Source organism: Manis javanica, chromosome 1 (assembly GCF_040802235.1).
Source record: "Manis javanica isolate MJ-LG chromosome 1, MJ_LKY, whole genome shotgun sequence".
NCBI classification, from domain to species: domain Eukaryota; kingdom Metazoa; phylum Chordata; class Mammalia; order Pholidota; family Manidae; genus Manis; species Manis javanica.
In genome coordinates this window covers 68,951,221-68,975,705 of record NC_133156.1, presented here as the reverse complement: position 1 = coordinate 68,975,705, position 24,485 = coordinate 68,951,221, and the positions used below count along the sequence as shown (strand labels likewise).

The following is a 24,485-nucleotide window of genomic DNA, read 5'->3' as shown; positions in this document are numbered from 1 at the left end:
CCAGAACACTCTGTCCCTGGAGACCTTGCAGCCCCAGTGTAGCCTGGTGATCGCCTTCCTGTGACCCTCTGCACATGCACATCCTGTGCTCCAGGAGTCCTGACCACCCTGGTCCCCTCTCCCCTAGGTTGTCTCCTGTAGTCCCCCCCACAGTATACTCTCCAGACGGAGCCTTCATGACAGGGACGCATTGCGCCCCAGACCTCCTGCCACACCAGCACCCCCACTCCTGCTACACACCCACGCCCTGGCTCCCAGCTTCAGTGCGCCTGCTCCATTTGTGCTCCAAAGGGTTGCTTCCCATTTGCCTTGTGGCAGCAGGACCAGCAAACCAGTGAGTGCCTCTGCCATCCTGTGGATTAAACTACATCTCCCAGGGAGATTTGAATCCCCAGCCTTGGGGAGGGGCCTCCTTCTAGGTTTGTCTTTCAGTGAACACTCTCCCTTGGTCCCATTCTGAGTTTTCTTATAGCCTATAGCTATTTTTTAAAAATCAATGTTTAATAATTCTTTACATTAAACTTCACTTAAATCACTGTATGATTGTATCTCTTGGTTTGATCCAGACTGCTACAATTCTCTTCTCCTACCTCATAATTTCACTTACAGTACCAATCACAACTGCATATTTATTTATGAATCCATTTCTTAATATCAGTCTCTTCTGTGAACAATAAGCGCAAACAAGTCAGGCACCATGCCTATTTTCTTGTGTTCTCAGGGCTTACAATACTATCTAGCTCATAAAAAGCACTCAGTAACTATTTGTTGCATGAATGAATACTGTGTGGCTGAGTTCATCTTCTGCTAATTCATTCTGTTATATTCTTATTCTGCCTCCTTATCTCTTCTCAGTCATTGCTATCTATTCTGAAGATCAGACATGATAATGTATTCTGGGATTTGTAACAAGAGATCTGATTTTGGCCCTTTATAAACAAAGCTTTATATTCTACTATCTCCCCATTAAAACCTATTGTGGCAAAGATGGTCATGACAGCAGTCATCAGGATGGGTTTTCCTTCGCTAAGTCCAATCTCACTATCAGGTCCACATTTCTTTTCCAAAGAGGACTAGAAACGGTTAAAAATTTTTATTTTAATTCCAACCACTATGCCACCACATTTCTAATTTTTCACATAAATTCTACCCCACACTCAAATCCCTACAGAGCCTAGTGGGTAATTTAAACAACCATGCTCAGTGCAGGGAAATGAGGAATGGTAGGGATTGTGGCAAATTGGACAGCACATGCTTCACCTGAATGCATTTAATTTAAACATTTATAGCAACATTGTGCAAGCCAAACGTAACATCTGCAGGCAGCACCGGTCCCATGGCTACACCTGGCAAACCCAGACCTAAATACTGGCTCCAGGAACCATTCTGAATGTCAAGAACCAGTAATCTTAAAATATGGGGTGCTTGGCGTAAGGTTGCTCTCTGTATTTGTCGTGCTGAGGAAGGCCATTAAAGAAAAGCAAGCATCTACTATTGTCACTATTTCACAAAAGGAAACAAAAATCATCACTGAAAAGTAGGAAGGACACAATATCGGGATAAAGAACCATGTCTTATGAAAGGGAAACTGGCAAGCTTACAATGTTGTTTCTGTTTTTGTCTTCTGACTATAGATGGGAATAAAGTTTGCGGTGGGACTTGCCCAGGTTACAAATCAGCTCCATCAGAATTACCTGGAAAGCTTGAAAAAAGAACATGCAGTTCCAGGTCTCCACTCAAGAGGTAAGGGGGAAGGAGGTGGTTTTTGTATGTACTTTGGAAATCTCTTCAGGGTCTTTTGAAGCATACCTGGGTTGGAAACTTCTGGTCTGTTCCATTGCAATACTCAGAATACAGAGAATGAGGCTGGACTATCATTTCTTATCCTGATTACAGTGAATCCTATTTTCCTGCACTGGAGGGAGACAAAGTTTTTTCAAAGTAGCTGTATTGCCATGAAAGGCAAACACTTCCTGGTCCATGTCACAAATAAGTGATTGGCATTCTAGGAACGGGAGTCTTCTCAATGATTCAATATGCAAAATCATTCCTCATTTTTAAAAAATGTATTGATTTCTTTATTGACTTACACCTTTCCTTGCTCCAGAAAGGAATTAAGGTCATTTAAAAATACATATAAAATACGAAAAAAAAATGCAACTTAAAATTAAGAAATGAGGGCAATGTAAAATAAAGGCAGAAAAAAGTAAGGTTGTGGCATGAATAAGGTAAACAACCAAAACTTCTGTTTTTAACACTTATTGAAGTAACACTTAGTAGCACTCTGAGTGAAGCCAGCAGGTAGAAGACAGTAGGAGGCTGTGGGCCCTTTGTTGAACTGGACAAGACCCCATGCTCCCTAGAGGAGGGACTGGCTATGTAGCTCCCACCAACTGCTGCTAGGGAAATGTTCAAGAGAAGTTGGAAACTGGGATTTCTATGTGATATCTCTGAATTTGATAATGTTTGCATCTGATTAAAAAAATGAAACACCATATTGTATAGGGCTAAGGAAATACTTCTGCTGGCCAGACATGGCCCGCTGGCTGGTGGTTTGAACTGTGCACTAACGTCACCTGAAGTGCTTTCCCCAGATCCATAGGCCTGGGCCCCAGCTCGGACGTGCTGAGTGAGAAACATCAGGATGGAAAGTATCTGTGCCTTTTGAAAACATTCCCCAGAAGATTCCAGCCTTCACCTGGAGTCAGAAATCATGACTCAGATGAAGTCTGGGAAATGAAACAAGGCATTTCAGGCAGCTTCTCTGGTGCTGTGCTTCCGAAGCCTTGCCAGCATCCGTCCCTGCACCCTAGGGAGGAAGGAGGGCCCGGGCACTGGGTCCGCAGAGATGTTAGTTGTGCTTTGCCCAAGCCCACCCTGATGTCTCTAGGGTACTAGGTATGCAGTTTGGTTCTTATTTTCTTGGCTTTCACAAGGAAGTTTTCACAGAGGATCTGAAAACAGGAATAAATGAGATAGAAACATGCCAGCCTTGATTTATGCTGCAGCAGAGAAAATAAATTTCAATGCTCTGAACCTCTGAAGCAGGAAAAGTTCTGTAAAAGTCACAGGAGAGAACACTGTTTCCGGAATCTGCAACACGGTACCTTATAATATAGTGCTTTGGTAATGGACTGTTCCCTGGGGTTTCTTGTTCTTACCTACTGCAACCCTCCTTCTCCCTTCAGTTTACCTTCTTATGTCTGTAGTAGCAGAGGCAGCTGTCATGCTTCAGCACAAACCATCTCTTCCTCCAACCCTTCACGAAGCCAGAGTGAGTCCTCTTATGTAGGTAGCCACGGCAGGTGGGCCAAGGGGAGCTAGGACAGCGGCTGATATCTGATCCCACCACCAGAGTCAGTATGTCTGGACCTAAAGGAATGAATTTAGGATAGTTCAGTGGCTGAAAATCTTACAGTCAACTGGAAGGACTGTTGCTTTTCAGAAGGAATGGATAAAAAAGGGCCTATAGTCTTCACAAATGGAGTAAGTGAAATAGAATCCTACGAGTGGAAAGAATTAGAGCATTCCTTGGTAATTCAACCCCTCATGTCGATGAGGAAAATGAAAACTGTGGTGGTCAAGTGACTTCTTTGAGAAACCAGAGCCCCTAAGGGGTTAAATCAGATATGGCACCCAGCTTTCCTGACTTCTAGGGTGGAACTCTTTCTCCTCCACCACACAGCCTTGTTGGGTTTGAGCACAGATGACGGAAATCTGTTCATTCTCCTGTCTACAATAATGCCTAGCTAAACCTTTCATGTATTTTGACTAACCTCCCCAGAAGGAAGGTGAGGCTTGCCTTTTCTATCTCATTGTGTTCCAGATGATTGATCTCCTTGACCTGGGTTAGCTAAAGGCAGGATCTAAACCACTGATAATGATTTTAAACCACGAGTTTATCTAACCATTGATCTAAACCACCAGTATTATCTGATCAAAATCAGTTATAAACCTTTCAACTTGTAAGTAGACAGAAATTCTAGGAGCGCTGGGGCACAACTGTTTTTACCCCTTTTTCTTTCCTATCCAACTCAGAGCTGAAGGTTTGACCCTGAGCTTCCAGGCATCTGTCCTCTCTTTCTTAGAGAGCCTTCCCTGGGGCCTGGATCAGTGGTGCCCCCTTTCCTGTAGGACTGGCATGGTGCATAACTTGGAGGAAATTGTCCCTGTCCCTGATAACACGAGGTCACTGTGTAGCAACTGTGCTTTGAAGCTGCCAGCATGGATGCAAACTTTCATCATATGCCTACCTCTTCATGCCTCCAGAAAACTCTCTGAATGTCACTCAGACAGACAGCAGCCCTGACATGCTTTGAAGACTGCAAATGGGGTATGACTTCATTTACAATTCCTCTGAGAGGGAGGCCACATCCCTGAAGGGGACATTTGGCCTTGACAGCGCTGACTGCATCATGATGTCTGACATTGAGATTACCGATCTGTTTAGAGCTGTCTATGGAAATGGGGGTCAGTGAGGAGACTCCTCTTATATAAATGACAAGCTCCAACCCAGGGGATCATTTCTGGCTGAGCCACATGGCCCCGAAAATAAAGATTTGTCCCAAAAAGGCTGACACAGTCTTAATGTTAGCAGCACGCAAAGCACCTTGATAATTAAATAACTCTGTGTGTCAAGATAATTCTTCATTGCCATGTAAATACATTTTAATTTATTGAACTGCCCTTAAGCTCCTGTCAAAAACACATCCAGAAAAATTAGAAGAAATGCTCCAGATTGACCGGCAAACCACAAATGTCTTTGTCTTTGGACTTGTATCCCCAAAGAACTGCACTCCTGCACTAATGTGCTTAGCTGACACCTCTGCCCATTTATTTATGTCCTGCTACAGTGGGCTGCCCTGTGGGCTCATTTTCCTCTTGCTTACAGAGACTGCATGTGGTTTTCTCTGATACTCATCAGGCTAAGCTTGAGTTTCAGCTGGCCATAAACATAACTTAGTGCACCAAAAAATTCTCTCTGGGGCAAGCATACAGATGGTCCTGCGGCAGCATGGTGTCATCATATTAAGGGAAAGTTTTTCACACCAGGAGTTAAGTCATGATCCTGATGCACAGGGAGTTGTCAAGTTCTAAACAGCTGTTGGGTGATGGTTGTTTTATATTCTCTACGGTCCTATCGGGCCAGGAGGACCTGGGACTGACATTCACAGAGACTTTAGGCTTTTGATATTATCTCCAACTTAGATTATTCATATAGTCACTGTAATTTGTATGTATGTGTTAAAAAGACTACATAGTACAAATAAAAAAATCCTCCTGGTTTTGTTATTATCTATCTATTAATTTTCTGGGGCCCTTAAAATAGGGAAATGTCCTATTTTAGTACTTCTCAAACTGTATGTAGATGCAGATCACCTGGTGGGTTTATTAAATTGTACATCCTCATTCAGTAGGTCTGGTATGACGCCAGAGATTCCACACAGTAACGCGGGGGTGATGTCGGGCCACAGTGTGAGTGACGAGTCCCCAGGCATCTCTCAGCTGCTGAGGGGCAGTGCTCATGGGCACGGGCTAGTCGCCAATGGCCACCCTTCCTCTTTCCCCTGACTATGGTTTAGTTTCCCCTGTATGTTTTTATTTTCAGCCCTAATATTTTGCAACAACAAAATAATAAGCTTTCCCCCTACTTACTTCTTTCTTTAAGTATTTTCCCACCCTGGATAAAGGAAACACATACCATTGGCTTCCTCTACTGACATCCCAGAAATCTTACTTGCTCTTTGGAGGTGAGTGGGAGATGAAAGGGTTAAGATAACCATTCCTTTCATGAGATAAGAAAGTTTGAAAATCCACATCTTTAGTAAATACAGTTCTTTGGTGTTGATGTCCTTAAAAAGAAAAGCTCTTCTTTCCTAGCACTGTGGCCTAGAGTTTTGGAAGTAACGAGTTATGGGTGAGGTTATTTACAGCTACAGGAGAGAGAAAAATGATTTCTTTTTCTAATTCACACTTTCTCCTTGGATCACTGTCTTCTTATTATGCCACCAATCTTAAACTGTGTCAGAGTCGCACCTCTGCTGTCAGACAAACTCCACCAGCCTTGCAGGCACGGAAGAGAAATGTGCAAGACGTGTGCTGTCCCTGGGGGCTGCTCAGCGGGCTGGCACTGGGTTCAGCTGCTGAGGTCCCTCCAGGGGTACTTCTGGGCTTGTGTGTAGCAAAGCCTGCTCTTGGTGAAACAAAGAAGCCCTGTGGACACACAGGACTTCCAGTGGATTAAGTTTCCGTGTTTTCCTTTCCTCTCTTCCTTTTCAGCATTTTTCCTTGACAATTACATCTTCTATTTGAGTCTGCAATAGCCCTCTAAATGCCAAAACCAGAATGTACGAGGGACTTAATTAAATAAAGACTCACATGGAGTTACTGTTATTCCCATTGTAATGCTGAATACTTTCTTAAATCTCCTGTTTTGGTTTTCCCATTGGTAAAATTAAGGTAATTTGTACATGTGTGTGTGTGTGTGTGTGATTAGTATTTTTGAATAGAATTATTATTTGAATATTTATTATAATATGCTGTATTTTATAACACAGAATATAAGTTACTATACTATCCTATCATTTTCATTGAATAGACTTATTATTTCTAGAGAATTACTGAAAACTTGACCTTGTAATAAATGGTGGCTCCTCTTTCTAATGCTAGTTTAGGGAGATATGACAACACCTGTCTGGAAGCTAACAAAATAGACTTCTGATCTTCTGCCTGTACCCTTCTGGCCACGCCCCCAAGTGGCTGGGCTGTGTGCTGAGTCCGGACTGGCTACGCAGGACTCACCAGGGAGAGCTGATAGAAATCACAAGTGTGTGGGCACTCCCAGGGATTCTGTATTGAAAAGAGTTTCTTGGGTGAGTCTGACATACAGTTAGATTGAAGATTTAATGTTTGCTGAAAAGTGATTTGATGTGTATACATCTAAATTGACAGAGTAGTAATCAGTAATATAACAGGATTTACCGAAGTTTAAAATACAGAGGAAAGAAACTACTGAAATATACAGTGATCAAAAGGTATCGATTAGACTTTCACAAAGTTTATGCAGATACAAAAGGAGAGCAGAACATTTAGATTTTAAACAAACTTCTTAATAGATACTTCATAAATATATATTTCAAGGCCTCTTTTATATATGAATATAACAAAAAGGCTCTGTCAGTTATTTAATGATTATTGCTTTCTTTAGACAAGTTACTGACTTCCTCTCCCAGAGAGAATCCTGAAAAGCTTGTTTTAAATATTCTGACCAATTTATAGGCTTGCTAACAAAATCGAATGCAATTACATAAAAAATTTAATTATTCCTATTACTGATTCCCCTTTCTCTTCTTTTTTAGTTTTATGGTCATGTATATTCTTCTCAAAGATTCACTGCCTCTCTAATTATGTTTTGTTTCTTGTTTTTGCCTTTCTTCACCATTAGCGCCTATAAACTTTAGAAAGTAAATGCAACTAAAATTGTGTGTGTGTGGGTCCTCCTTCAGGAGGCAGTCATCTGTTGCTCTTGAACGTGGGTGTAACTGCAGAGCCCGTGGTAAGTCTCAGTTTGTTGCACACAGTTGCCTTTGGAGTGCAACCCCCTTCTGTTTTGTTTTGCTTGATTTTCTCCCTCCATTCCTGATTGTCCTCAAACATTCTCACTCCCCACAATAAGCATTCACAGAACATGTTTGATATAGGATTGTGGATATACTCTTTGGTGTATTTTTACAATTTTACGTAAGTGATATTTTGCTAAGATCTCATTCTATTTCTGACTTTTTTTTAAAACTCAAAACCATATTTTTTAAGGATCTATCCATGGTGCTACAACTTGTATATTGTTTCCAAGTGAGGCACAGAAGTCCAGAGTAGCCCCCATTATTGGTTTCCTTGCCTATTCCTCTGGTGATGGCCACCGAGATGGTTGGGACTACCCTCCACCACACACAGGGCACTGCAGGGAACACCCTGTGTATATCCTCTCTGGAGTTTCTTTAGGATTATATGCCCAGAAATGTAATTTGCTAAGACAAAAGATTTATAAGCACTTCACTAGATGTTGCCAGATTGCTCTCAGGTGCCTATAGCCCAACAAGAATGCATGAGGATTCTCATTTCCTTATATCTTTACAAAACTTGGCTAAAATCTGATTTTTACCATTTTCCACTAATCTGGTGTATCTAAATTGTCATCTTGTTAATTTGCATTTCTCTGATCACTAACAAAATTATTCTACAATTTCTGTTGTTGACATTATGCTTTTGATGTCTTTAATACATCTGAAATCCACCTTTGTATATGGTACAAATTATAAGGCATAACGTATGAAGGTGTAAATCCATCCAATTTGTATTTCACTGTAAAAATTATGTGCTAAAAAAAATTTGTTCTCTCCCCATTTTTTTGTTCTACCTCTATAATATATCAAGTTTTAATAAATATTTAAGTGTGTTTCTGAGCTTTCTAGCCCATCCTACTCTACTGGACTATTCCTGTGACAGTATCACAGTTCACTTATTATTAATATGGTTTGTAATTAATATTAAAAGACTTATTATCTGTTATAAAAAAGTTCCTTTGTCATTGCTTGCCCTATTCATAAATGATGCAACTATTTGTAGACATTTGCTTTGCCTATATTTGAGGATAAGTTTGGCAAGGTGCTTGGTTTTAATGAAATTTCATTGAAAAAAATTTATTGAATTTTTAGATGAATTTTGGGAGAATCAAGATTCTTACAAAGGTTTCCCATCCATAAATATACTATATCCCTGCAATTATTTGTCTTCTTTTATGTACTTTGGCTGAGTTGTAAATATTTTTTCATGAAGTTCTTATGCATTCTTTGTTACATTAATTCTTTCCTACTTTGTAGTTTTGTTGCTGTTGTTAATCATATATTAGTTTCCTTTTTGGTTTTTACTGGTATGGGGAACATTATTGGTTTTTATAAGATCTTGGTTTAGTCAATCTTCCTCTCACTAGTTCTAAGCATTGGTCTATTAATTTTGCTATGATCATATAATCTTCAAATAATAATGGTTTTGTCTCTTTCCTTCCAGACCATATAACTTTATTTCCCTTTCCTGTATTATTAGATAAGTCAGGACCTTTGATATTAGGATAAGCAGATGTTAAAATTATAAAATAATTATTCTTAATCTCAAGAGAAATGTTATTAAATGCAAAGTTTATTAAATGTTTTGTTGATGCTGTGTATACACTTTTATATACTTTTCTCTTTTCATGGTTAGGCTTTTGGTAGATAGCATTTACTGAGTTATAAGAAGAACCTTCTTTCCCACAACTTAGGGAATTTTAAAAATATGTGTATCTATTGAACTTTATTATATGAGTTCTATTGGGATAGTCATGTCATTTTTTTCTTAATTAATGCAATGAAATGTGTTAAAATATTTTCTCATAGGCCATTCTTATTTAGGGATAAATCCTACTTGATCATGATGCATTAAGTGCAATTTTAATAAACAGTTTGTTTCAGGTATCTACTATTTTTTCTTAGGATTTGTGCATCTATACACTCATAAGTTAAATGAATATATTAGTTTTCATACTATACTTATTTGGTTCTGGAATCAAGGATATAGTAGCTTCATAAAGTGAGCTGAGAAGTATTCGCTCTCTCATTTTCTGGATAAACTCTACAGAAGAGATTATTTCTTCTTTGAAAGCTGGATAAACTTCATCTATAAAAATTACTAATATCCTGGACTTCTGAATGGGGGATGGAGTGGGGATAGAGATGGGGGAGAGGTGAGGTGATCTCTTTGTTTACTTTATAAATATTGTAATTATAGTCTGTATACCTTTTCCATTTATATTTGCACTAATTTTGGCACTTTAAATGCTTTTGAAAAATGTTACTATTTATCTAGTTTTCAAATTTATTGTTATATAGGTTTTCAAAGTAGTATTTTGTCATTTTTAAAGCTATGGTTTTCCCTTTTTATTATGTCCTTTTTTAATTCTTCATTTTGTTTATTTGCTTTTTTATTTTTATTATTTCTCAATTAAAAGCTGTATTATAATCAATTAATCTTAAAGATGTGCAAGAGGTTAAACCTGAGGAAGGAACGATCAACTTCTCCATACAGCTGGGTTCAGAGGCCACCCTGATGTTTCTCACTGACTGTCTGTAACAGGTGCTGCCATTTGCCTGGCATTCCGCGGGGTGGGAGGGGAATTGGCCCTGCGGGAGAGAGAAGCACGGAGCAGCAGTCCCTCAGCGCCCCATGCATGAGGTGCTCAGGTTCAGAATATACAGGTATGGAATGGCCTTGTTTCCCTCAGAGTGTCTTACTGTCTTTACTTTAGCATCTAAGATCTATGATTTACCTTTCTTCTTCTGAAGCACCTCCACTGTTGTGTTTGAGAAGGATTGGCAAAGAGAAGGGGGAAGTTCCCTGAGGGGCTGGGTTCTCCTGGGGGAGGGCGCCATGCTGGCAAACAAGCAGCAGTGGGACCCAGATTGTTAGAGCAGATGAAGCCATCCTGCAAATGACTATCAGGAACACCACAAGTACGGGGGTTGAATTTCACTCTTCTCCCAATCTCACTGTTCATCATCTTCAGAAATTTGAAAACCCTCCGTTCAACTTTTAGAGTTGTTTTCTACCTTCCATTAACTCATACAGTGAGATGGAATGGTTCGTAGTATATAAGCTTCTTGGGGAAAAATAAAAGAAGTGTTAACAGGGGAATATCACTAAAATCAGGTTTTGTTTAACTCAAAAACTTGGAAAAATAATTATTTGTGAGAAAGAACCTAAAAACAGCTAAATCCAGAAGGGGTAAAATTCCTTTAACGTATGGGATACTACCAGTTCCTTAGTATAATTGTTACTATGTTATCTCAAGTTCTCATCTGTACTGCATGTAGGATAAATATTTGTGTAAGGCTTATATAAGTAGGTGCTGCACATGCTAACTGACAGTGTCTGTGGATTCCTGGCACACCTAGTACATGACAGGTCCTAGTATTTAAGTCCTTAAGCAGTCAAATATTAAGTCAAATTCTACATCAGAAAGGTCCAGAATAGCTTATCAGGACACCATATTTGTTAGTGATTTTCTTGTCCTGGTCTGCATAAGAGAAGTCTCATGCTGTTGCTAACCCCCAGGCATGATGACATCATGAAAAAGAGCAAATGATACTCAGCAAGTTAGACTCAGGGCACATGTGACCTATACCAAATGCACACATTTTTTATCTCATTTTCTGATAATATACTTCAGGAGCACAGAGGAATGTATGCAGCCTTTGGGAAGCCAGGAAAAGGACAGACACCTCATCAAATAATCCCATGATGGAACACAGCATTTCCCAGCTGTTTATTTTTAGGTCTATGGAGAGAGAAGGATTTGTAAATTGGTGCCAAAGAAAGCAATTGGTTTTGCAGAGAGGAAGTGGTCTTTCCACAGAGTTTAATGTAAGCAGATGAAAGGTAGGGGCATGTGTTGTTATTGCTCTCTTCGTGGTTCCATCCATGTCAAAATTGTTTTAAGGGCAGGCCTCATGTGGCCCTAGGAAAATAAATAGAAACTTTAGATTTGTGATTTCTTTATTTCTTTCTCTCTTTTTTAAAATATTAAAACCTTGAGGCTCTTAACTCTAAAAGTCGATGGAAAGAAAGAAAAGACAAAAGGAGGAAGGAGGGAAGGAAGGAAGGAGGGAAGGAAGGGGGGAAGGAAGGGAGGGAGGGATGAAGGGAGAGAAACAGTGAATTCTTATAATGAGAATATTATTACAATATTTTTCATAGCAAGGAGTTTAAGGAAATATTTTGGTAATAAATGGGGCACATTTTGCTTACGGCCATTTTCTGGCTTCACTTTTGTGGCTGGCCATTGATACAGAAGGAACTCTAGCCAGAAGTGAGATTTAATTCCTGTGAAAAACCATGTTGATGACAGGGAAGGCATGTTAAGGGCGTTTCAGGAGAGAAGTGCAGTCATGGCCACTCTGCAGCTGCTTGGTGCTCACGTTCAGACTCCCTGGTGTACCGCAGCTCTCTGCTTCAGGTTAACTCGACCCTGCAGCTTGCCCACCTACCTTTCCTTGCAAGGTGCACAGCGTCCACATGCTCCGCACTGGTGACCTCGGTGCCGTTGATAGCCAGCACCCTATCTCCAATCTGAAGCCCGGCTTCCTCTGCTGCACTGTCTGTAAGCAGATAGACAACAAGGGGCTCATTGAGGAGGGGTCTCAAATTGAGTGCCCTGCTGTTTGTCCTCTTCTTAAAAGGCTCTTTCTCTAAAAGGCGTTTCTTTAAAACTCTAGACAATTGCCTATGTCATTAACAAGAAGGAAAATGCTGCTGTCCTCGCAGCCTTTTTCATTTCCAGGACGCGGTTTCTTTGCACATTCAGCCAGGCATCTGTGTGGCCTCTTTGCAATACAATAGTAAGGCTGCCTAGAAACTCAATCTATTCATCCACCAGAAGGTTGAACTGCTAGTTCTCATTCCTTCATTGCTGCTAGGTCTCTTTGTAACCCTGAGAAAATCACTTAACCTCAATATCTTCATCTATGAAAAAGGGGGTAGGGGCAGAGCTTCTCTGCAGGATTGTTGAAGGAACAAGTAATTGAAATACTTAAGAAGTTGCGGCAAAAACAGATCTCAGAGTAGTCAGAGGAAAAAGAAATAGAAAGCTGCTTTTACTTTCATTATACAGGCTCCTTTCTGAGCCATCTCAGAAAGGAAACCAAAAATAATCTAAGTCTTAGGATTTAGGTTTTGGAAGGTGAGGAGGACCTCTGCAGAGGCTATTTATTTTATTTCCTGGTTTTCTGGCATCTGCACTTACTGTAACATACCTAATATTCCCTAGGGGTAAATAAGGACATAATAAGCCATTTCAATGTTAATTCCTTTTTTAATAAGGTCTTTGTCCAAGATTTTCCCTACAGCAGTTTGAATCTATTTTCTCTGTTTTATTTCAGTTGATACTCATTTCCTCTTTCTTAGATCTTAGTGCTGGGTGAATGTTCATGGACTTGCAGAATATTATGCAGCAATATCAGGTTGTCATTATCTAGAGTGTCATAAACCTCCTCAAAGACTTTTATTCTTAAAGCATGACTCAAATGGTGATGTAACATGACTTTGAATACTTTTAGTAATGACTACAGTTTGTCTAGGTCTGTTTCCTAATAGTAGGAAAGGTCTCTGCTTGGATAAGCAATGGCCAATCAGTGTAGGAAAGCTAAGTGAAGATTTGACATATCCATCCATTTACATAATGTCATCCTTGTAAGGCATTAAAAGCTTCATGGTATGGTTGATCATTTGAATAAATTTCCTCCATAGTCTTAAGGGACTCAAAGGACTTGTTTTTGTCAATGCTTGCTGAATCAAATTCCAAAATGACAATATAGGCACAGAAACAACTTCTTATCAATGTTTGTATTCCCTCTGGGACCAAATATTATGCCTTACATACAGTAGTCTTCCAACAAATACACATTGAATGAAAAATAAATAACCTAAAAATTGTGCCTTCTAGGCACTTAGAATTCCACTGGGGAAGAAAAGACTTGCACAATCAAGAAATAAAGTAACTGCAATATAGTGACTGGCAGGTATAAAGCAGAAAACAAAGACAGCAGGTATTGTGGAACTTCAGAAAAGGGAATTCTCATTCCCATTTGGAGTGGTTAAGACATGCTTTCCGGAGGAAGTGGAATTTGGTCTGACCTTGATGAATATAAATAGGTTCTCCATGGAGGGGCATAATGAGGAGAACAGTGTGGCAAAGACTGCTGGGTGCTCACAAACCCAATTTCTCTTCTATCTGGGATCACAGTTGGACAGCTTGTCCCAGACTCTCTAATAGTTGGGTAGGCAATTTAATTGAGTTCTAGTCATTGGAATGTGGATAGAAGTAATGTATGCCACTTCCAGGCCTGGCCTCAAAAAACACCCTTCATACTCTTTTCCTATCTGCCTGCCAGATGCAGATAACTTCAGTGCCCTAGAGGATGATATATTCAAGAAAAAATAAGCCTGGATCTTTAACATTATGTGGGGCAAAGCCATCCTCCTTGAGGGTGAAAACCAAGAACATGCACATTGGACTATTAATGTAACTAAAGAGCTTGTATTGTCTTAAGCCAATCATTTATTTTTGTCACCAAAACTGCCATAACCTCAAAAAATCAACAAGCCAAAGAGAGATTTTCTGATCAAAGCTTCACAAGTGTAGTATGTTAAGACATGCTGAAACCATAACTCAAAAACAGTGACTCACACCAGTCAGAGCAGAGAGGGTGGGCAGGTAGGGGGGCATGGAGGATAAGCTTGGGAAGATAGCCAGTGTGAGAGGGTCCTGAATGTGAAGATGAGGAATCTATACTTGATTCTTCTACAGTAGAAAGCCATTGAAAGTTTGTGAGTAGAAAATAGATATGAAGTAGTTTTCAGATGATTAAATAGGGAGAGATTATGTTAAGCAGTTCAGCGAGGATATTATTATCAGAATTAATACAAGCCTGCAGTATGACTCTGGAAACAGGGACTAGAAATGAATGGAAGGAATAATGTGCCATCATAGGACCTAAAACACTTCACTAACTCATTTGCATATCTGCCTTTCTTCCTTTGTGGGGCATAAGCTCCTCATGGGCAAGTAAAATTCATTTATTTATTTAGGTATTTCCCATGCCTCGTATTATCTCTGGCACATGGTAGGGGCTTTAAAAGTTGGCTGAATATATGTGTTTGTTTTCTGATATATGAGATAAACATGGAAGAGAAAACAGAAAATGTTCATTGTGCTGACAAAAAAATATCTTTGAAACCTAGGATATGAGATGGGCCTGGCCTGAGAAATGGATTCAGAATTTATAACCAAAGGGACAAGTGTAAGGAGAGAAGTACAGGAAACAATGAGAACAAAATCTTGAAGAATAATCACCTTTAGAGAGAGAGAGAGGAAAAGAGTGGCCAAAGAGGAACATAAAGAAGGAGCAGAGACATCCTAGAGAGTAGAGAAGCAAGAGTCTAAAATCAGTTAAGTCAAGAGGAAAATTTCAAAATGGAGAGAATGGTCAACATTTCCATTGTGATACCACAAGAGTAACCATAACAATAACATTTTAAATCCTCATCTATTCAAGAAGTCAAGAACAAGGATGGAGGAAAAGTGATTAAATCTGGAGGTGGGCAAGTAAATGATAACTAAGACATTTTAAGGAGTATGGTGGAAGTGGAAGACAAATGTTTGAGTTATTTGTGCCGATCAACACCATGCTGAGTGATTGACTAGATAAAGTCATAAACTACTATGATCAAAATTTGAGTGTTTGATAACAGGTCTCCCCTCCTTTGCCTTTCAATAATCTCTGACTTAAATGATCTTTCAATATGGAAATGATTTGTGTTTAACACCTTTATTGAGCTATAACTTACATACCATATATTTTACCCATTTAAAGTGTGTAATTAGATGGTTTTTAGTATATTCACAGAGTTATGCAACCATCACAGTCTAATTGTAGAACATTTTTGCTAGCCCAGAAAGACACTCCATAACCAATAACAGTAACTATTTCCCCTCACCTTTCAGTTCTCGGCAACCATTAATGTATTTTCTGTGTCTACAGACTTGAGTATTGAGGATGTTTCATATAAATGAAATCATACGACATACACTTTTTTGTGTTTGGCATCATTCGCTTAGCAAAATATTTTCAAGATTCATCCATGTTGTAGCATGCACTACATTCCTTTGAATTGCAGAGCACATAATTGTAAGGATAAACACATAATTGTAAGGATATAGCACATTTTGTTTATCCATTCCTCAGTGGATGAAGATTTGTGGTGTTTCTACTTTTTGGATAAATTATTATATAAAAAATTGTGAGTTTTTTGTGGACATGTTTTCATTTGTCTTAGGTATATACTTAGGGTGGAATTGGAATTGCTGAGTCAAATAGTAACTATGTTTAACTTTTTGAGGAACAGTCAGAATGTTTTCCAAAGTGGCTATACCATTTTACATTCCCATCAGCACTGTATGAGAGTTCTGAGCTTCACATTCTTGCCAATCTTTGTTATTTCTGACTTTTTGATTGTAGTCAGCCAAGTGTGTAGGGAATGGCATTTCATTGTGGTTTTCCTTTGCATTGCCCTGAGGACTATTGATGTACATTTTTTCATAGGCTTATTGGCTATTAGTTTATCTTCTTTGGAGAAACGTCTACTCAAATTCTTTGCTCATTTTTAAATTGTGTTATTTATTTTTGCATTATTGGGTTATAAGAGTGAAAATAAGTCTTGTTTGCAGAGGAACTATTTCTGGAGTGTAACCCTTCTTGATAGTTCATTTGATTGCTTTTAGCTTTAATTATAGAGGGTATTGACTATGTTCCTCTATTTTGCAGTATGACTTATAAATTTCCTCTTTACTAATTATGGTGGGAGTTTTAAACATTAAGACTTCTTAGAGGAGGGAGATAGTTCAAGATAATGTATCTTATAATAGGCCAAATCATAATATATCTGTAATATACCACACAGCAGACCAGTTGCCCAACTTGAGGCTCGTCTTGAGAGCAGATGGAAGTATACATCCTACATTGCACAGGAAGGACTGAGGTTGTAGGAAAATAAGACAATGCTTTTCTAAGTTTGCTTCCCCAACAGAATACTTGCCTGCATAGTTCTGTGTTTATTATAAAGAGTTAAATGCTGAGCTACTCCATCCTTTTAGCATATTTACATATAATGTGGTATCCGAAAACCTTATAATTAAAAAGGAGGCTTGTCCTTTCATTAAAAAAAAAAAATAGTGTAACAGTAGCATTTTAAATTCTGGAGCTTCCAGAAAGATGGGCCTGCCTATAATTTCCTCTATGGTTTGCCCATCCCTAAATGTATAGTTTTCTTTTCAAGTTTGCTTGGTATCAAAGTTGGAACATCTGTTTCTTTTGTTTATGCCAACAGATCTCACAAGCATTTAGGCTTTCATAGAAAATGTTCATGTAAATGCCAGCTGGGTGTGGGCAATTAGTTATGTAAGCTACAAGCAAGCTCTCTTTCTGTATACTTAAGGATAATCATTTCTATCCCACCTACAGGTCTCCCTGCTTTATCTTTTTATCATCAGTGTGCAATTAAGCCTCTCTAGTGCATCCAGAACAATATTCTGTGGTGTGAATGAGATTCTCAGAAGTGCTGAAAATACGTGTAATTTTCAAGTCCCTCAACCCCTCATTTAGCAGATTTGACTAGACAATGGATTTCAGAGGTTGCTCTTCAGCATTGAGGAATACATTTAAAAAGAAGAGAAGTAGACTCAGCAGTTACATGAATCCCTGCCAGGGCAGCACTTTCGGATGTTGAATAAAACCCTAGGTTAACTATGTATTGTCCCATTTCTGCTACAGTAGAGATGCTTCTACTTTTCCTATTGAAAAACCTCAGGGCCTCTTAAATACAAAGTCATTTGCAATGCAAACATTTTGATGTGTTTCGCATTTGAATGATGAGATACAGTTAACTATCTTGGTTCAACAGTTGGAACAGTATCAGAAATTAAAGAAATCGTAACATTTTATTCAACTACATTTAGTTATTTTATCTAGAAAGACAGACATGAAAAGAATGTCAAGGTTTGGGATATTTTGCAAAAATCTGCTAAACTTATAAAGTAAGACCTGCTTGGTTTTACAGGATAGTATTTTTCATTTTCCTTATGAATTCTTTTCTTTGTTTAAGACTAATCTTGTGAAGTCAGAGGTAGAAAGGGGAGAGTAGGGCAAAGGGAAAAAGGAGAGGGAAAATGGACAGAGGAGGAGGGAGGAGAGGAGAAAGTGGGGTGGGAATGTGTGAAATATCCGTGAACACATTCCGGTATTTCCTTAAAGCTGGATTTCTTTTAAGACATGGTAAAAAATCAGAAGCCACTTGATGTTTAAAAAGTTGCCTATCTTTGTGCCTATATAGAAAGAATTAACCCCACAATTATATTTTGTTTTTGTTAATTGAAGAGCACTAAGGGGCCAATTAAGTTTGACCCTGGACAAAATCTGCAGTCTTTATCTTTTGTCTCTTAAGTTCTATCACCACATTCTTCTTCTACTCTTTCTCCACATGTTTGGGGTCCACCCTTCCACCCCACGTCCCACCAAAATTGGGGCAAACTTCCTCCCTTCCCCAATCATTAAGGGAATTATTTGCTAAATAGCCTTTGTATATTTGATTAACTGATCAAACTTGAAATTTGTTCACATCAAAGTAAAAGTACATCCATGCATTCGCATTTTAACATCTGATTATAGAATAGAAGGCTTTTTCCCTGGATGAAAGAATTTTCATCTTAATAACTTGGCCCTTTGCTTTTCTGTAAGTATTTTGGAATCTAATTGAAATTTTTTTTACTGAAAAAAAAAAGCAAAAACAGCTACTCTTTAGAATTTTAATTGAGAACATCTGTAGATTAATTTAAGGAAGACTTGACATCTTTAAATGTTCAGATTTACACATGATATACATGTTTATCCTATTTAATTTCTTTCTGTATGTTATTATTTTCAAAGTAGTATTCACCACACCTTTTTTAGAATCAATTTTTGTTTTGTTCTTTTGCTATCAATTTGCTTTTTTTTTTTCTTCCAAAGGCTTTCTATTCCATACCCCTATACAGGGGACTTAGATCTATACTGCCCAGATTTACCTTCAAATGAACCTGCTTTGAGGATTGTAATTCAGTGAAATCCTTCAACTGCCACGCTTTCTGATCATCTCACCTCACACTGAGGGTACCTTCTCCCCAGGAAACACTGTTTCCAGTCAGTGACCAAATTTGGAGGGGGTACTGGAGCCAAGCTGTTTTGGCCAATGCAGAACTTCTTGAACGGACTCTTTGCTTTGGGCCTTCCCATTAGCCGGTCTCCGAGCTTCTGATAGAAGTTCTGCCTCAGAATTTCTCAGAGCTACACTACAGTTTCACCTTCGTCTTACCCAGTCCTGCTGCCTTCCCTCTCCTTTCACAGGTGCCAGACTGAAGTCTCTTCTGCCCACCTAGGTTATCTTTCTTTTGTCTGTCATAGTGATTTCCTCTAAACTTTTGCACATCTGTTTTCATATTGCTGCTTGTTTCTCAAACTACAGGAACTGAGAAAAGAGGATTCCTTTTATTACTGTAAATAAATTGGCATCTGTTTCTAATTTACTAATATTTTTTTAAGTCATGAGAAGGTGGGAGGACTGGCCTTCACTTGGAAAGTAAGGAAAGGCAGAACAGGTAAAAATCTGAAGGTGTAAAGGTGGGATTTCTAATGAACAGAAAATAGTGAAGAAGACAATCCGTACTTGCAAGCCTTAGGCAAGCTCACCCTGGGGGAGGAGAGAAACTCTAGATTGAATAAGAATTCAGAAATTGTGATTATTACCCTAGGCTGACATGTAGTTCTATGATCGTTAGACTGCACTGGACTTTTAATGACAAAGCAACAGAACTTTTATTGCCTGAGAGAGCCTACAAAAGTTAAGATGGTCCATCCCAGAACTCACACAGAGCAGGGAAGAACGGGTCTGAAAGGTAAGCTTAATAAAGAGTGTTAAGAAAAAGTTATTTTACATAATACACTGAGTCCTGATCACCCATAAACAGTTTGATATTTGGGACAATATCAGTTCAACTATGTGGCTAAGAAAAGTTGATATGATTTTTAACGTTTTGAATATCTTTCTTAACAGTTGAGAATAAACTGGGTCAAATGAAGTCATGAAAGGCAATTCTTTGTTAAAAATAGTATGATTTTTAAAGAACGTGATTACATTGAAGTACAGTTACATCAAGAAGAGATACAATACCGCCTTTGTGTACACTAAATGATGTTTCATTCGTTTGTGTGACTTGTTTATCACTCATTGGTTGCAGAGTGACACTGTGTCAGTATGATTTGAGGCTGAGAGGTTGCAGAGTTTCTGAGGTTCTCTCACATCTTCTCCATCTCTTCATTATATGGTGGCTTGGAGAAGGGAAAGAAGCATTATTTCATCCTCAGGTCTGGGGGTCAGCGGGGCAGGGGGCTTGTTTCCTAGTAACTCAGGACAATGCCCTTCCCCTTGCATTTGGCTTAAGTGAAACAGCTCACAGTGGACCCCAGGGGACACAAAAACATGAGGACATCTGAAGGTTGAAGCCAGTCCCCTCTTTCTTTATAACTCTGATGTGCAGTGGTCAAGGTGGAACTACAGAGATTGTTTTGAATCCAAACGGGAAGCTTGTAACTTCAAGGAAGTCTGAGTCAAGGGGCTGAAAGGAATTGTACCTTTGATGAAATAATTGAGCAAAAGAAATCAAACACCTGTATTATCTCAGAACCTCTAGCTTCTGTGAGTCAATCAGATCTCTTCATTGCTGAAACCACTTTGAGTCAGATTTATTATTAGTTGCAGCAGAGAGTTCTAACTGATATAAGACATAGGGAAAGAATTCTGGTTGTAGAGATAGAAATTCTTAGATCTAAATCCTAGAATTTCCATGATATAACTATATAACCTTAAGCAAATAGTTTAACCAATTTGAGCCTTAAAATGTTGATCCCTTAAATGGAAGTGGTAATATCACTTTTCAAGTTATATTGTATAGGTTACATGAGAACTTTCATAAAATACCCTGCTCATAATAGGTACCCAATGAACATGAGTTTCTTTCATACTTAAAGTAGATTTAATTTCTACTCGGATATTATGAAGTAAATTTCTTTCTTTAGAGACATCAATGTGTGTGAAATAGGTATATTGGCTACTTAGTATTTAAATATTCTCCTCAGGTCTACAGGAGACTAAGCCTCTACATTATACAAAATCTGTGTCATTGATCACCTGCCATAAATGATAACCTATTTGAAGTTTCCCTAGGACAGGTCCTAAAACTTAACTTCCTTGCTAGAATGTCTCACATTCTGTCTAACTCAATGTTATTTTCCTCTATTTCCATGCATTGAGAATTTGTTACAAAATTCCATTCTTCTAAGAATAGGTGGTTGTCTGGGCACACTCTTTCCTACCCACGGGGCACACTCACTCCTACCACTGGAGTGCCAGGCTAGGAGACAACCCGCTCGTCCACTGCAGCTGTCACCCACCCTGGCCTTTATCAGAGCTGAGTAGCCATCCACTTCTTTACAGATATGAGAGCAGATTCCCAGTGGAATCACAGAACACATAACAGAGGAACACCTGAATGCTGATAAGCAAAGGACAATGAAATGTGCCCCTGGGTGACAGTGGCACCAGGGCAAAGTAGGAAAGGTTATAATCCTCACAGGCTGTACTTCTTCCTTCTTCTCAGCCTGCAGGTGCCCAGGGTTCCTGCAGTTACTCAAGAAGCATTTTTGGAGTCATCTGCTCTGTTGCCTTTGGGGCACTGCGCACAGTATTGAGGATAAAATGAGATAAGATACAGTTTCTGACCTTGGGAAACTCACAGTCCAGGTGTGGGCTATAATGTAATTCAGAAACCTCCTAGTGGCCTGGGCCACCCTCTGTGATGTCCTCATTCTGCCTCCCCTAATGCACCATATTGGGTGTGGATATCTTTACCTTATATTCCTACCATCCTTAGTGTTCTGGCTCCAATTTTTTTTAAAGCATTGATCTCAAATTATTTTCAGGTTTAGATCAGAGAGGAAGGAATCTTACTTTCATTAGGCATCTGCTAATTCCTAATTGCCTTATTAGAAAATAAGGCAATCTAAGAAACTGTACAAGAAATAATTTAGGGGAAATGGAACTTCTCCCCGAAATTAAGTACGAATAAACTGGCAGCTGCCTAGTCATAAGACACTTATCTCCAGAGCTTGAGCCCCATCACTACTGATGCAGGCAGGGCTCTTCTTTGAGGAGGACTTGCCAGCAGGAAAACATGCTCTTTAAAAAAAATTTGATCATGATGTGAGTGCTTGTCAATCATTATGAGTTTTTAACAGAAATCTAGAAAGTTCTATTGCTTTACAGAAATTATGATACTGAAGGCTACTTAGTATATTGTGTGGGGCTTGAGATAGTTATTCTGGTCTGAATTAAAGCTGCTATAGGGACACAACTTACTAGCATCCACTTCAGTTACTACGATGGGTTTGGAGAATTGAATTCGGAATCCCCAGGGATAATCACCAGTTCCTTTGATTAGCCTCACGGTTCGCTCGCGAACTAAAGAGGAAGCAAAGAGAGCATTCTTTTGAGTTAATGTTTAAATATGATTATAAAACTAGCTTGGTATTTATTGCTAGTTTATTACATGCCAGGCCTAAGAAAAATGTTCTAAACACTTTACAAGTATTATCTAATTTAATCTTCACATCAGTTTATTAGGATTACTCTGTTTTTCAAGAAAAGCAAACAAGCACAGAGAGACTGAACTTGCCCGAGTCACATGGTGAGTAAAGGACAGTGCTTACTACCCTGATGAAGCATTAACTCCCAAAAGGCAGCTGAGCCTTACAGGTCTGAGTCACTTGGACCTGTAAACAATGGGATATTTATTACAAGGTTATACCTGGAAATAAGAAAACAGAATCTTCAGCTGTATACTTAGGTCTTAGAGGAACCCAGGAAAGCCTGAACAACTGAGCTCTCAGAAAAAAGAGGGGCAGCAGGGCCTTGCAGACATTTTAACTGTTAGGTTTGTGCTGTATTGAAGGTGAAGAATTCCAGAGACTTAACAGTAAGAATTCATGGCTTTTTACGTTAGTCCAAAGATCTTTAATTAAAATGGCCCATCAATTTCTCAGGCTGCTTTTTGATATATCTTTCCCCTTTCCTCCCGTTACTACCTCCATACCATGTTTTCTGTATGTAGATAGAGATAGATACATATAGGTACATGTGCTTGTGTGTGTGTGTGTGTGTGTGTGTGTGTGTGTGTATTTCTTCCTCCTAGCTCCTGCTCACTGACAAGTTTGGCTTATTCATAAAGTTCAGCTCATTCGTGGGCCGTCTTGACTTCTCTCTACCTTAAGACATTTTCACTTCTGTGCTCACTACCAAGAGCATTTTCCCAGTTTGAATTCCTGAAAGAGAGACTCTTACAGGTTGAAACCATCTCTGCTCATAACTCTGGGTTCTTACTCTTCAGAGATGAGGAAAGGGCATGATTCCAAGGCAGAAAACGTCTCTGCAAGAAGGATGATTCCAGTAAAGGAATTTTTTCTTCTACAGTATATTTACATCATGCCTTTTCTTTCTGTAAATATATATACCTCACTTATGCTAGAGTACAAAATTGAAATAAAACATCTCAAGGGCTTATGTGACCTCAGAAGGATCCATTTTATGTGCTAACAAAGTTATGTAATGAAGAATGATAACAGAAGTCTTCAAAATATTGAGTATTTAGTTGGATTTAAGGTCAAGTTCACCAGAGAGAAGTACTAAAACAATACTGAAGGATTTAATCAGTCCTCAGCAATTAGGTTGGCATACTTTAGTGGTTGAATTTTTTTCCTATATGTTAATGAATATCTAAAAATTATAAAGAATAAATCATAAAAAAATATAAAGATAAACTTCCTGAGCTCTTGAAGGGAATTATTAGCAATAGACCTATTGTTAGGTTTCTGGGAAGGAGTCAGGTAATTAATTATACAATAAAAATGTTAATCTATTAATAAAGGTAGAGCAATTTAACACCTTAAAATTATAATTTAATAGAATCCCCCTTCATTAAAAAATAGGAATACATTAGAATTTATGGGTATTATATCTTGCTGCTTCTTTTCAACCTTTCTTTTATATTTCTGTATTTCACTTCTCACTTCTCAGATGGATTTAGATCTTCCTCCAGGTTAGAGATTAAAGACATTTCTTCTTTGTAAGGTTGCTTCCTCTTTAGGTCCATATTCAAAGACTGTTAGAGAATGCCTAACATACGCAGAAGATGGATAGAATTAGAAGCAAGCAAGAGGTCAAAGGATCTTGAGAACTTAAAACGATTGACTTAATCATTTTGTTTTGAGTAGGAAAGGACCTTAGTCCAGCTTCCCTTCCATTTCTGGCAGATAGTTAGGGTGGGTGAGTCCCTGATCCTTGGAAAGGTATTATTATTATCATCATATACTTAAATTATCTTTTGCAGGGTTTGTAAGAAAATTTGCCATTATTTTATTAAATTTTATCCCAGGTAATCTGAGAAATCAATGGTTTTAAAGTTATGTTTCCTATAAGAAGTGACAAAGATAGTAAAAGGTTAGGTAATCTGTCCAAATGTACTTGAATGTGACCACCTTCTTGGTCAGCTAGGGAACAAAAATATCTGATAAAAACAAAGAAAGCATCCCTGTCTTTAGTGATCTGTTGTAGCCTAATAGCAGTTACTCATTCAGAAACATGTACCGAATATCTATGATGTGCCCAAGGGTTTTCCTATGTACTAGGACTGTAGTGGTGAAGATAGACAAGAGGCTTTTTCTCATGGAGTTTACATGCTAGACACTGGCTGCCAA

The 24,485-nt window shown here is 38.7% G+C and overlaps 1 protein-coding gene across 6 annotated transcripts in view; it reads right to left on the bottom strand.

Annotated features, from left to right (window-relative positions):
• Window positions 1-24,485, bottom strand: part of NUDT12 (nudix hydrolase 12) — a 130,162-nt gene that overhangs the window by 56,187 nt on the left and 49,490 nt on the right. For 5 of the 6 annotated variants that reach the window (XM_073233232.1, XM_073233227.1, XM_073233241.1 and 2 more), the window contains 3 exons: window positions 22,093-22,194; window positions 12,078-12,188; window positions 3,194-3,372 (listed from right to left, as the gene is read on the bottom strand). In XM_073233232.1, coding sequence (XP_073089333.1) covers window positions 3,194-3,372; window positions 12,078-12,188; window positions 22,093-22,194 — 392 coding nt within the window. Of the gene's footprint in view, window positions 1-3,193; window positions 3,373-11,432; window positions 12,189-22,092; window positions 22,195-24,485 lie in introns of those variants that run through there. The other variant, XM_073233248.1, reaches the window with a different exon arrangement.